Genomic DNA, 15,049 nt, shown 5'->3' with positions numbered 1-15,049 from the left:
TCAAACCAGAAGTTTTTGACTCCAAATTCTGAACTTTCCAGTGGACAACAATGTTTCTCAATTATATATATCATCAAAGACTATTTGAGTTGGGGGAGACCTATGGAAATTAGCGCATCACCTTTGCTTTCCAAATTAACAACAACAAAGATTCATTAGGTGCTTACAATGTTCAGTACAGCCTGCTGAGCAGTTTACATACATTAACTAATTCTCCTAGTCTCCCTGTGAGGTGACTGATTGTATGATTTGTAGATTAGGTAATGGAGATTTGATGCTTAAATCATTTCCCAAAGTTGAACCAGTCCATGGCAGAGCTAGGATGTGGATCCACATCTGTCTGACTCCAGACCCTGAGCACAATGCCACAATGCCATATAACCTTTTAGATCTGGACATTGAGGCCCAGAGAGTGGAAGGTCTTGTCTAAGATCATGAAGCCAGTTTGATTAATTGTCCCTTAATTCATCAATTATTAATTGAGGATCTGCTATTTGTCAGGAAGCAGGCTAGCCAATGGGAACACAGACATGACCTAAACATAGTTGTGCACTTGAGAGTAATTAAGGGAGAAGAAGTAACTATAAACTACTTGAATAAAAATATAGTAAATGACAAATAGGGAAGATAGTGAAGAGCTTGTCAAAGTTTGGAAGAGGTATGCACGACTTTCATTTGGGAAAAATTTGAAAATCCTTCACGAAGAAAATGACTTAAAGGTCTTTTTTGAAAGAAGAGTAGACTTTCCATATTGGCAACAGGAAAGAGGGAGAAATTCAAGTTGCAGAAAGAGCATAGAGGTGGAGGTAAAAGGAGTTATTTCATCACAGACACAGGGCTGGTCTCCAGGTAGTTGTGTCTACCCAGTTCTCCTTGTAACCCCTATAACTATCTCATGGTTTAAGTGTAAACTCATTTTGACAATGCAATGTCAAAACTTCCTTTGTCAAAAGGGGCAGTAAACCTAAACACCACCCAAAAATCCTTGGTAGGAAGGGAAGGCTGCTAAGAAGGATAAAGGGTAGGGAAGCAAAGATAGGGACAAAAGAAACAAAGAAAGATCAATCCTGGGGCTGCCTGTTCAATATTTAAGAGGAGCAACAATCCATTAAGGCAACTAATTTAAAGTCGCTAATGTTTCTATTTTCTTCCAACTAATTGAATAATTCATGGCCAGTTACTAATGAAAATTATATATACATACACGCACACACACAAACACATACAACACGCCTGTGTTCCAGGGACAGTGTCCCACAGTAAAAGCACATTGAAGCTTATCTATCAAGAAGGATAAAGGAGCCGGAATTTGCTTCTCCTCCCAAGTGTGGGATGCTGCTGGGAAATGTGTGAGCAAAATCCAGGGTCTGATTTTGATGGAGGATTTTGTGGTTTCCCATCTTCCCACTGGCACCTGCCTGGATCACATTTTCCCCCAGATATTCCCCTTACCCCCTGCACAGCTTCATCCCCATGTGCATTTGCATATTTTCTTTCTTCTACTAGCGATGTCTTCACAATCTTCTCTTTAGTTAATGCATTACTTAAGATTATCTGCTCTGCGAAGTCTTCTTTAATTATTCCCCCAGTTTACTAAACACTCCAAGCCAGCCCACACAACCTTCATGTATCCATTGTGGTGCAGATATGTAATCCCCTGCTTCCTTCAATAAATGGTGAAGTACTGGTAGGCAGAGATCTAGGTGGCATATACTATATATGCATGGCAAACTACAAACATTGAGAGAGGATGCCTTAAAAAATGCACAGAGCACTGTCCAGTGATGTAACACTGTGGGCTCCTGACGACATGGGACTGGCTCCCTGGGGTCAGCTAAAAGCTGAGGGGACAGTGCTGATTCATTCTTAACTCAGAGCGGGAGATGCCTCACCTTCTGGGACCTCATAGTTCCTGAACACCCTCACAGCAGCGCTGATGACACAGAAACACTGCCAATGCAAGAGAAGCTGCACGTACTTCCTTCCAGGATCTAGACTAGGTAGGTATAATTTCACAGCTGAAAGATCTTAGTCGTGGTAGCTAAGAGTAGAGCTCAAGTCATCTGGGAATTTAAATGTGGGCTCTGAATTCATAGCTCCACTATGTACTAGCTGAGTAAACTTAGACAAGTGACTGAAACTGTGTAAGCTTGAGTTTCCTCCTTTGTTGAATGGGGATAATTATAGTACTTACCTTATGGGATACTGGGAGCTTTTAAATAAGATAAAATGTGTGATGAGCTAGGTGTCTAGAACGTACCAAATGCTCAATAGATGGTAGGCACTGCATCCCATTAACCCTTTGCATTCTGTGAACTCCCAGCTACCTCCCTTTATCTATTTGCCCATCTCCATCCATTCATTAATTTATTCATACATTCTTCCATCAAACCAATTACTATCCCATGCCAGTTCCCTGTTAGGCATTCATTCTACAGAGAGAGACACAAATCACTGTTTTTTCCACCATGGGACTGTGAGAGCTGAAGAAGGTGACAGATGTATTTACGACGGACTGCAATAAGGGCAGTGATAAGAAACAGTACTGGGGCTATGAGTGCTCACAGAAAAGAGTAGCTCGCTCAGCTGTGGTAGGGGCTGAGAAAATGCTTCACAGAGCAGACGCTGAGGCTGGATTTTGAAGATAAACAGCAATTTTTTGCCTGGAGCAAAAGGGTGGGGAGGAGGAAAGAGCCTTTCAGGAAGAATATGATCCGCGCTCGGACCTAGAAAGCAAGGCACACGGCGGAAGCGAGAAGCGGCCCGTGTGCTGGAAGCTGTAGGACACAGTGGGTTGGGGGTCAGGAGCAGACAGAGACGGTACAACCCAGGCAGCCTTGGGCAGCAAGAGATGGCAACTTTTAATCCCATTCAACAATATGCCCTTCATCCTATTGGTTCTTGTTTCTTTAACAGGGTAAATGTATCTCTGTGAGGTAATAATACTGACAAAAATAAGACTAATAATCATAGCAGTGATAAGAATAATAAATAACACAATAAAAGAGCACATATATTCAGTATGCAAATTCTGTCTGGCTCTGTGCTAAATGCTTTACTAGGATTATCTTATTCCAGCCTATGGAAATCCTTTGAAGATGGTAGCATTCTCATCCCCTTATAATCAGCTAAATCACAGTTCTTCTTCCTGGGACATCAATACTATATGAGGAATTGAGCAAATGTTAAATTAATTAACTGACAAATACTATAACATAACTTAAACTAAAATAAACATGCATATACTATGAAATAAAATGGCATGATCTTTTAAAAGATGAACCTGAAATGTGGACAGATTCCTTTGAGCATAGCTGCAGACCCTTTGGGGTTAAGTTCATTTTCATCTGCCTTTAAGAAGACTTCAAGAAGCTCAAGAAGCCTCCAGTGCAAGTGACAGAAAATCAGGACAATGTTCTAGGTGGGGGAGGAACATGGCCAAATTTAGTGTGTTTTCAAATGATCACCCAGATGCTAGGGTGGAGCATACATTCATCTATGACAAGGCTGCTGCAGGAATCTGGATGAGGGACAAGGAGGCCTCAACCAAGCTAGAGGCAATGGCTCAGGAAGGCGAAGATGGATTTATGAGACTCTGTAGGCCAATGGGCAGGCCTTGGATGACAGTGATTGTACTAGTTAGTCCTTACTGAGGGTGGAACATGGGACAGGCACTGGGCTAAGCATCTCTTGGGTATTAATTCACAACCCACATGTGATGTTGGTATTATTAGCACTATTTCCAGAAGTGAAAACAGAGCTCTTTTTCATTTGCTTAAGAGCATTTAGTTAGTCAATGGTGGAATTAAATTTCAAATACGAAGTCCTGCTTTCAAAAACCACTACCTAAACTAAATGAACCCATGGAATTTCTTCTGCACATGCGAAGAAATCCTCCTCTGCTTTATGTTAATACCACTCCCCTTTATATTGCACATGAGAGGCTGGGGAGTGGTTCCTTAACAGCGGCCTCATAAAATCCCATCACTAACATGAAGTCAGCAGTTCAAATCTCCACTAGCCTTCCTCTGTCTGACTAAGAATGATGCACTTCAGCCTCCACCAGGCATCTCAGGAGGAAGCCATAGCTACACAAATACCTTGGAGCTGCTTTTAACCACGTGCTCAATTCCATGGCACTGGTTCTCGGCTACCTACTCCATCTGTTGGGAACTAGTGGGCACCATGGCCCAGGCGTGAGGCCTAAGGAAGCAGAAAGAGGGCAGGTGCTCCCAATCTGGACCAGGCAGCCCACGGCAACCTCAACGGCAGGGGAGGGCAGAAACAGTGAAAGACAGAGGATTCAGACCAACCTATTTGGGATTTTAGAGGCTAATGGAACATTTCCAAAATTGTGTTCCTATAGATGTTTCTGTTCCACAAGTCATTAATAAATGTTCCAGTGGGAGTAATAAGAGTTTGCAGTCAATATAGTATCAAGACATCGAGTTAAACAAAGCAGCCCAGCTTTCTGTACTGCAGGACTTCTCAGAGTTTTTAATAGACTAAGATTCATTCAAGAATCTTCAAGAAAAAGAGGAGGGTGGAGAATTTCCAACTTTTTTTTTTTTTTTAAATCATGAAATTCTTTTGTCCAAGAAAATCTTGATGGGCTGTCTTGGGTAAGTTTGGAAGTATAGGGGTGACATATACTGTCCTTACTCTTCTCCTGCAGAAATTGTATCCCATGGTAGCAGCAAAATCACAAGCACATTGTGATTAAGTTGTTTTGGAAATTGCTTTAATAACATCCACTTGAGCACATTTACTGTGCTACTTGTCAGTGAGTCTGTCTAAGAGGGGAATAGAATTCTCTGGGCATCGGTACCAGGAGGCCTTGGTTTATCACAGATTCCTCTTGCACCATCAATATGAAAGTTATAAAGCTGAGCCATTTTCCAGTGATCTTTGATGTTAATACACTCATTTACTCAAAAAAATTTATTAAGCCATTTCTATGCGTTAGATTTATAAATATGAAGCTTATATTTTAGAGAAGAGGACAGAAGACAAGCAAAAATTTAAAAATTTTAGTCTGAACTACTACTGTGAAAGAAGTTAAAAAAAAAAGGATGACGTAAGAGATAGTAGCAGGTTGGGGACTGAAAGGAGCAAAAGTGTAGATTGGGTAGTCATGGAAGTTGGTTTTTAGGAGCTGACATTTTAAAGGCGTGAAGGGGCTGGCTAGGAGAGCAGCTGGGGGAAAGAAAGAGGCATGGCAAGGAGAAGGAAGAACAAGTTCTCAGATGCTAAAGAAGGAACCGTTTGCTGTGCTCGTGAAACATGAAGGAAGCCAGTTTGGCTGGAGCACAAGGAAGTGCAGAGCAAATGATGTTCGAAAAGAGGGCAGGAGCCAGAGCCAGATCCGCAAGCCAAGGTGCAGAGTTTGGATCATATTCTAAGAATAACAGAAAACTGTCAAAGGATTTTAAGCAGGGGAGGGGCTTTCTCTGGTTTATCTTTCTAAAAGATTGCTTTGGTAGTTTTGAGGAGACTGAATGCAAGGAGGGTAGAGTTGTAAGGAGCAGTTAATAAATGACAGTGGTCATGATGGTGACAAAGAGGAAGGTCAGATATGGAAGAGATACAAATAAATTACTTCATGCATAGTTATCTGAGACCCCAGCTAACTTGTAAATTAAAATAACTTAAGACATATTTTTATTAATAGTCTGACTATGAAATTCTTCTCTAAGAGGGGAAACATGTTAAAGTAAGTGCCAACTTTTATGCAAAAATACTTTCTATGTGACACTGTTTATCATGATGAAATACTAGGAGCAGCCCAAATGCCTAATAGTAGGGGCTTAGTGAAGAAAATTATGGTGCATAAAAATAATATTTTTGAAAAATTCATTGACATAAAAATGTTTAGAATGTAATGTTAAAAAATGAATTCAGGTTGGTAATGAAGGGGAAAAAGCTACAGACTTGGAGTCAAGAGTGTTTATGGAGTATGTATGTGCAGAGAGGACTTAGGAGGGGAATTTCTGGTGAATGATAAAGAGGTAAAGATGAATAGGTAAAGCTATATGAAATTTCAAGTAACCCTAAATGCCTCACCCAGAACAAACATAAGATAGCATGTATTCATTTCCTGATGCATGCCATCTGAACTTTCCAAGGTGGTCTACATTCAGCCTTTTATCAGGTCTTCACAACAATCTTCTGATGTAGGGCTTGGTATCTTCATTTTATAGAAGAAGAAACTGAGGTTCAGGGAGAACCAATGACACTTCCAAAGTCATGCAAGTTAAAATTAACTTGGGCAGGGACTAGCACACAGACCTCTCTGACTTTAAGGTGACTACTCTGCATCACTACAAAATGGTTTAAACCTGGGGTTTGCCATGGGAGTTCCCAAAATGAATTCCATCATTTTCTTCTGCCTCAACTTATGACCTCACAGCTTAACATGTAGAGCTTCATTTTTTTACAGGATTCAAGATGTTACAAGATTAAGAATTAGACATCCTCTCAACAGACAGCAAACATCTATTATGTGTCAGACACTGACTTAGGCCAGGAATGTAAAATATTAAGACAATCTCTACCTTCAAAGAACTCTCTGTCTAGCTAAGGAAAGAGCCAGACAAAAGAAAATTATATCACACAAAAATGAATCTAGTGCTTAATACATGTATAAAGGAAAGCTGGGAGGATTCAGAGTGAATTGTGACTGCGAATCAACAATGTCTTCATAGAAATGTGCCATGCATGTTAAGCTCGAAAAGACAGGTAGAATTTCATTAGTGTATTAGGTTGGTGCAAAAGTAATAGCACCAACATAACAGTACATAGTGGTTAAGTTAAAAGGTTTGAGAATCAGACTGCTGGGTTCTCCCTGGCCCCACAACTTACTAGAATGTCCCCTTGGACAGATTACAATAGTTGTTTGTACCTTAGTGAAATTATCTGTAAAATGGGAATTACCACTGTATCTGCTTCATAGGGTTGCTGTGAGAATCAAATGAGATAAGATGTGTACATCATTTAACCTGCTTCTTGGAATAAGTTAAGTGTCAATAAGTGCCAACAATTACCCTTAGGGGCCAGAGAGGTGGTTTCACGCAGACAGATGGCATGGGAAAGAGCACTGAGGACAGAGCACATCAATCTAGGAAAGACAGTGGAGACCAGAGCCCTGTGTGGCTTTGAGTGTCATCTTCATAACCTGAACATGTCTGAAGGTGCTAGATAACCACTGAAGCTGTGGGAAAAGGGGGATGACCTGATCAGAGCCAAGTTACAGGAAATGGAGAAGTGAGATGCAAGAAGAGGAGACTACTACCTTTTCTGTCTACTCAGCTGGAGACTACTGAGTGGATAGAAAAAAATGGTTTGGAAATTAAGCAGGGACAAGTTGGTTTCTTTCATATACAAAGTCACATAGATAGTAGAAGAAGAAAGAAGGAATGAGGAGGAGAAGGAGAAGGAGGAAGAGAAGTAGGAGGAGATAAAAATGAAGGAGGAGATGTAGAAGGAGAAGGAGGAGGAAAAAGAGGATAAGGAGGATAAGGAGGAGGAGGAGAAGGAGGAGAAGGAGGAGAAGGAGGAGAAGGAGGAGAAGGAGGAGAAGAGAAGGAGAAGTAGCAGCAGCAGCATCCGTGAGGAAAAGGAGCAGGAAGAAAATATCTGCTTTTTAACAACTGCTGGGTTAGGAACTGTGCTGAGATATTCTTACAACCCTGTGAGACAAGAGTGGCTTGGAGAAGTAGAGGGATTTGCCCTGAGTGAGATAGCTAGGTAGCAGCAGAAACAAAAGTTGAATTAATTCTATCTAATTTACAATATCACTCTTGATCATTATGTTATTCAGCCTACTAAAAAGTAGGCTCAGATCCCTGTTTCTGGCTCCCAGTCTAAGGATGTCTCCTACTAGAAAGCTCTGCCACTTTGTACTCTCTGACCAGCGACAATGTAAAGAACATCTACTCTGCAGAGGTCCTGGTGTTACACACTTTCCATATATAGTTGCTCATCTCAGTCACTGTAAAATTTATACGATCCATTCTCATTCTCAGCTGAGGCACTTGGGGCTCAGAGAGGTTAGTTCTGGGTGTAGGGAGCATAGGTCTTCAGCCTCCAAGGGGATTGATCAGGGAGAGAGTGGCACACGTTCTATAAGCACAGGGAAGCAAGGGAAGAAGGCACAGATCTTCCTAGCATCTTTGGAATCAGTGAACAGCCTTCTGACTTCCTGGCCAGATGTGCCAGGAGGGCCTACCTCGAGACTTGCTCCTCCGCTTCCTCTTTCCTGCCGACGTGCTGCGCAGGGCTGGTTGCAGCTGACCGATCTCGATGGGCGTGTTAGCGCGGAAACTCTCCTTGAACTTCTGCATCAGGGACTCCACTGTCTCCTGAGTCACCTCAGCTGCTGCTATAAGGTAGCAATGGAGCTGAGGTTAGGGCTTGAGCCCACCCTCAGCCCCTAGAGCACTAGGCCTGGCCACCCTAATTCTTTGAAACTCCCTCCCTGACCCATTGAAGATACAGAATCACAACCTATCAGTCTAACCACAGACGTATCTGTTGGATTACATACTTATGTATTCAACATTTACTATGTTCCAGATACTGCTCTAGGCCCTTGAGACTAGAGGGCTTGGTAGTGAAATGTGAGACACAATTCATTATTCAAGTAATTCTTATTTCAATAGGAGACATATCTAGACAATTCTAACATTGTACAATAGTTTTGCAATAGAAGAGTACAAAATTCCAGAGGATCACTGAAAAGGGTCAACTAACCCATCTGAGAATCAAGGTAGGCTTCCAGAAGGAGGCAATATTTAGGATGAGACCTTAAGGATGAGTAAGAATTAGTAAAGAAAGCAGGATCAGGGTGATGTTGGATAGACCAGAGAAGACAGCATCCTGGATGGAAGGAAAAGTATGTATGATGATCTGAAGCCAGAAGAAGCGTGGTGCTTGAGCCATGGAAAGTAATTTATGGTAGTTGCAAGGGAGCTTGCAAAGAGATGAGGTTGGAGTGAAAAGGACATCTGGTAGGCCACACTTAGGAGTATAAATTGTATCCTAATGGCAAAAGGTAATCACCAAAAGGTTTTAAACAGGAAATTGCTGTGTTCAAGTTAAGTCACTTTGAAAACAATCACTAACTAAAGTATGGAGAATCCAAATTGAGGGAGGAAAGGAGGCCTGGACTGATGCTTTGGAAGTAGCCAGCCAAAGGCAATGGTGGCCTGAACCAGGGCAGTGGCAGCAAAGGTTACACAGTATCTTAGGAGACACAACAACAGTACTGTGGATGTGTCGATCACTTAGCAACATAAACCCATTTTATTGAGGGGACGTTGAAGCCCCAAAACACAATATATGACTTGCTCCAAGATAGGAAGTAGCAGAGTCAAGCCTTCTAACCCCTTGTCCAATATTCCATTTGCACCAATACCTTCCAATGAACTGTTAGTAGCCACATTTCCAAAAAAGTTTCAAAATTGAAACTGGTAGAAAGTTCAGTACATGGAGAAAGTAAGGTCAGAAGGGCAGAGAGAAAAAGTTGGAAGATAAAAGGAAAAAAATAACAGAAAAGCTTGAGAAGGAAGGAAAGAGGCAACATAAAAAGCAAGGAGAGAAAACCAAAAAGAAGAAAAGAAAATCTGCTGAATAGCCTCAGTGCCTTTGTTCTGAGAAATTCCCAAAGACAGCCATGACTTTGAAATCTTCAAACTCAGCCCTCCCTCCATCTATGTCTCCAGAGGTTCAGAAATTTCTTCTTCAGTTTGAGCTACCTGCTGTCTGATGCCAAGAGATGGGATGTGCCAACGATTTCTGTTTCTTTGAAGGGGCTTCATCAGACTAGACAAAGAAGGCTCCTGAACATCCCAGTATTCATTTCTAAGGAGCTCCTGTTTTCTCAGGGAAGCTTATCAGCTTAGACAGATGTGTCTGCAGAGTAAGTCAGACCTAGAGGTCTTACTCTGGTATTGGGTTTTGTGAGAAGTCCCATCTTGAGGGTGACAGGGAAAAGGTATGATTACTAAGGAAGAAAGACAATTGACAGTAAAAATGAATCATGTGGTAGCATTACAGTTTCCTCATCTGCCTCCTTTGCTATCTCTCTCCACAGATATCTCAATTAGGTGTACTTGAAGATGAACCAAGAAGATTCCAGACATGGGTCCCCTTCTCCAAGCCTGGGATGAAGAATCCTCCAGCTATAGCCTGCAGTACAATTCCGAGAATCAATGACATGCCCAGTTTTGATTCCTTAAACCCAGAGAGAAAAGTGCTTTGCCCAAAATTGTAACAGGTGGGCTACACTTTGGTCAAAAGTCCAGAATAAGCCACAGTTTGGAATCCTCAAAGGGAATGACCCACATAGGGTCTGTCAATATTCATTCATTCATTTTTGCATTGATTCATTGATTCATTCATTCAACAGAATTTACAGAAAAAAAACTTTATATATCAATGCTGCGAACCAAAGACATAGCTTAGTTTGGGCTGCCATAACAAAAATATCATAGCTTGATTGTCTTAAACAACAGACATTTATTTTTTTCACAGTTCTGAAGGCTAAAAGTTCAACATCAGGGTGGTTTTGGTGAGATTTCTATTCCTGGCTTACAGATGGCCACCTTCTCCTCCCTGTGTCCTCACTCTGTGGGGGAGCAGGGAAAGAGAGAGAGAAGAGAGAATAAACTCTCCCTTCCTCTTTTGATAAGGCCAAAGTTCAATCAGATCAGGACCCCTTCTTTTGACCTCATTTAATCTTAATTACCTCCCAAAGATTCTATCTCCAGACACAGCCACAGATCAAATTGTGTTCCCTCCTTCCCCAATTTACATGCTGGAGCTCTAACTCCCAGTGTGACTGTATTTGGAGGCGAGGGTTTTAGTAGGTAATTAAGGTTAGATGAGGTCATAAGAATGGGATCCCAATCTGATAGGATAGGTGACCTTATAAAAAAGGTAAGAAAGAAAGACCCCACTCTCTTCCTATGGCCACACACTGAGGGAAGGCTGTGAGAGGACACAGTAAGGGGTGGCATCTGCAGGCCAGGAAGAGGACCCTCGCCAGAACTCAAACATGCTGGCACCTTGATCTTGACTTTTCAGCCTCCAGAAGTATGAGAAAATAAATTTTTCTTGTTTAAGGCACCCAGTCTACAGGTTAAGCATCCCTAATCCAAAAATCTGAAATCTGAAATGCTCCAAAATCTGAAACCTTTTGAGCATGGACATGATGCTTTAATGTCATTCTCTGAGACAAACTTGTCCAACCCGCAGCCCAGGGGTCACATGCAGCCCAGAGCAGCTTTGAATGCAGCCCTAACGCAAATTCATAAACTTCCATAAAACATTAGGAGATTTGAATTTTTTGGTTTTTGTTCATTTGTTTTTGATTTTTGGTTTTTAGTTCATCAGCTATTATTAATGTTAGTGTATTTTATGTGTGGCCCATTCTTCTTTGAATGTGGTTCAGGGAAACCAAAGGATTGGACACCCTGCTCCAAGGAAATGATTTTGGAAGCATTAAAAAAATTTTCTTTTTAGTTTTTGTGGGTACATAGAAGGTGTATATGTTTATGGAGTAAAAGAGACATTTTGATACTGGTATGCAGGGTGAAATAAGCACAGCATGGAGAATAGGGTATCCATCCCTTCAAGTATTTATTATTTGAATGACAAACAAACCAATTATACTCTTCAAGTTATCTAAAATACACAATGGAGTTATCATTGACTATAATCACTCTGTTGTGCTATCAGATAGGCCTTATTCATTTTTTCTAACTATTTTTTTTAACCCATTAACCATCCCCGCCTTCCCCATACCCTCTCCAAGGGAAAATTTTGGATTTTGGATTAGGGATGTCCACTGGTATGTAAAATGCAAATATTCCAAAATTAAAAATAAAATAAAAATCAAAAACACTTCTGGTCTCAAGCATGTTGGATAAGGGATACTCAGCCTGTATTTTGTTATGGTAGCTTGAGAAGACTAAAGCACAGTCAGACGGGTGGTTAGGGTTTCAATACAAGAATTTGGTGGGGAGGTGGACACAAACATTCAATCCATAACGAGGTAAAATAGTGAATAAAACCACACAATTTCCTCATGCTTGCCATATAGATAAGAAGACCAACATTAATTAATAATTGATATCTGAATGTAAAATTTACAAGTGATATGTTCTCTAAAGGAGAGATGAAGGATGACATGAAAGGCTATATTAGAAGACTATGAGCTAGTCTAGGAAAATCATGGAAATTTGCTCCAATGAAGTGAGCAGTGTGACTAAGGTCTTAGAGTATAGTTAATCGGATGGAGAGGAAGTAGCAGGGATTAGGAGGAGTGAAGTGAGGACAGCAAAAGAGGCAGAGGAAACAGTCTACACAGAGACCTCTTGGGGAGAAAGAACATGGGAGGGGCTGTAATCTGCAGCTGGGGCCGAATCACTGAAAGCGGGCAATGTGAGATAATACTGGAGGAAAAAAACAAAAATAGAAAACCCTAATCCTAGCCCTAACCCTTGAGGCTTTGTTAAGAACAGGATGCTGAAGGTTAGACTGGAGAGTGATGTGATCAGATTTGCATTTAGCGGGAAGATTGCTGATTGCTCTGGTAGAAGACAGAAAAAATTTACTGGAGAAGGACAGGAATGAAAGTGAGAAGACCAACCAGGAAGACAATGTAGTCATAAAGAAATTGTAGTATGCGATGGTGGCAGCCTGGCATAGGGTCGCTGGGGTAGAGACAGAGAGTAGCTAGAGTAGTAGAGAGAGTAGACACAAGTAGCCAAGTACTAGAGACAGAGGAGTGGGCAAATTTGAAAGTTACAGGTAAAACGTGCTCAGAAGGTGGAGACTGATTGATAAGGGAAAAGGAGGGATTAAGGATGACTCCTGGTCTCCTGGCTTGCACAGATATGGATGATGGTTCCTCAGTAAGAGAAGGAACATTGTGAGAGATGACATTTGAGAGGAGTGAACACGAGTTTTTGTTTGTTTGTTTTGTTTTTTCTTTTTTTTTTTGAGATGGAGTCTTTCTCTGTCACCCAGGCTGGTGTGCAGTGGCGTGATCTCAGCTCACTGTAACCTCTGCTGCCTCCTGAGTTCAAGCAATTCTCATGCCTCAGCCTCCCGACTAGCGGGGATTATAGGCGTGCACCACCATGCCTATACTATATATAGGATTTTTAGTAGAAATGGGGTTTCACCATGTTGGTTGGCCAGGCTGGTCTCGAACTCCTGACTACAAGTGATTGGCCTGCCTCAGCCTCTCAAAGTGTTGGGATTACAGGCATGTACAGGTTTGTTACAAGGTAAACTGTGTGTCAGGGGAGGTTGGTGTGCAGATTATTTTATCACCCAGGTAATAAGCATAGTACCTGATAGGGAGTTTTTCTATATGAAAACCTCAGAATGTCTTTCAGATGTCTAAGTGGAGATGCTGTGTAGACAGGGAGTTATGTGGATCACACACGCACAGGAGAGAGCTGGACTCTATGGAGACTCAATGCCTGCATTCTTTAGAAAAGGTAGACAGTGACTGTGGGTAGTGGCTGAGAACATGAGCTTCTGTGCTGGCAGAGCAGAGGCAGCAGAACCTGTACTCATTCCTGGCTTCTGCTGGCTGTTCTCCATTCACACTCCCAGATCCACCCCCCACCCTCTGCGCTGTGTCACCCGCTCCTTGTTTGATGGCTACTAGTTGGGTTTGGCCTGTGGGATGCCCCAGAAAGATATGGGAGGAATTTGAAGGTATTTCTTTCCTTTCTCCTTTCCTGTTTCAGTACCATGTTTCCGATAGAGACTAAGGATCTCAACAATTACAGCTCTCTGCCCAGTGTCCCTTTTCCGCAGTCCCAGTTCTCACAGGGTCCAGTAAAACCATGTCTTCTCCCAGTCTCTTCAGTTCTAGAAATCAGTAGTGGCTTCCCGACACTTCTGGTCCTGGTACCTTGAAATTCCTATGTTGATTCTTTTTACTTTGCCTGCACCTCTATAAATAGCCACTTCATTGAATTCTTTTTTTAAAAAATCCCATTTGAAGCCGTGTTCTTTGTCCAGCTGGGACCTTGACTGATATATCATTCAGCTTCCCTCTTTTTTTTTTCATGGCTCTGACATTCAGCATTTCCTAAAGGTCAGCCTCTTTCCATTTTGTAATTTCTGTTTTCTTTCTTCTAAGCTGATACAGATTTGACTGGCTGGGAAAAGAAGGCGCACGGAGAAGGAAGGGTTGCTCCCCTGAGCTGCAAGGGTTTCTAATCCCCACTGTAGCAAATCTCATCCATCTGTTTGGCTGCTCTTGCCTCAGTGACAGTGCCAAGAGCCCAGGCAGGCTTAGAGGGGGAAGTGCTCTGAAACCTTTCCACGGCCGATTTCATCCTGCATACAACTCCCCCTATCCATGATCCCTCTCGACCCCATTCAGTAGCTCTATCAATATCAATATATCAAGCTGTCCAAACAAGCCACATTACCTCCTGGTACCCGCTGAGCTCTGACTCCCCAGAGCGGCAAAATGCTCACCCATCGCCTGGATGAATGCAACAGATGGTGCTTGATCTGAGCATCGCGGCAGGCCCAGGAAAGGGAGGGAGGGGAGGGGAACGCCGCTTCTTTCTAATTGACATATGAGAGATTGTCAAGCTTAATGGTAACAAACCACTGGGGCCTGAGGAAGAGAGCCCTGGTACCCAAGCCAAGCTAGAGAGACAGGAGAGGAAAGGAAAAGACGGGAGGGAAGAGGAGAAAAAAACAAGAATGAAAGAGAGAACTGTGCTCAATAATAAAGAAGAGAAGATAAGAAAGAGGGGGTCAAAGATGAGTAGGAAGGAGCGGAGAGGCAGAACATAGAAGGGAAAGGTTAAAAAGGACAGGCGAGGAGACAGGGAAAGGAAAACAAGAGAAAGAAGAAGGCATAAAAGTTCACGGTGAGGGATAAAACACTACAAACTGGGTTCAGTGTACACTGCTCAGGTGATGGGTGCACCGAAATCCCACAGATCACCACTGAAGAATTTACTCATATAATGTAATACCACCTGTTCTATGAGAAAAAAAAATTAAA

General features: G+C 42.0%; 1 protein-coding gene across 1 annotated transcript in view; it reads right to left on the bottom strand.

Annotated features, from left to right (window-relative positions):
- LOC105538642 (astrotactin-2) overlaps positions 1-15,049 on the bottom strand; it is an 844,928-nt gene that overhangs the window by 548,745 nt on the left and 281,134 nt on the right. Inside the window, exon 4 of the mRNA XM_011978544.1 lies at positions 8,228-8,380. Coding sequence (XP_011833934.1) covers positions 8,228-8,380 — 153 coding nt within the window. The remainder of the gene's footprint in view (positions 1-8,227; positions 8,381-15,049) is intronic.

This window comes from Mandrillus leucophaeus, unplaced genomic scaffold, assembly GCF_000951045.1.
Source record: "Mandrillus leucophaeus isolate KB7577 unplaced genomic scaffold, Mleu.le_1.0 Scaffold196, whole genome shotgun sequence".
In the NCBI taxonomy this organism is placed as follows: Eukaryota; Metazoa; Chordata; class Mammalia; order Primates; family Cercopithecidae; genus Mandrillus; species Mandrillus leucophaeus.
This window is presented reverse-complemented; position numbering and strand designations above follow the sequence as displayed.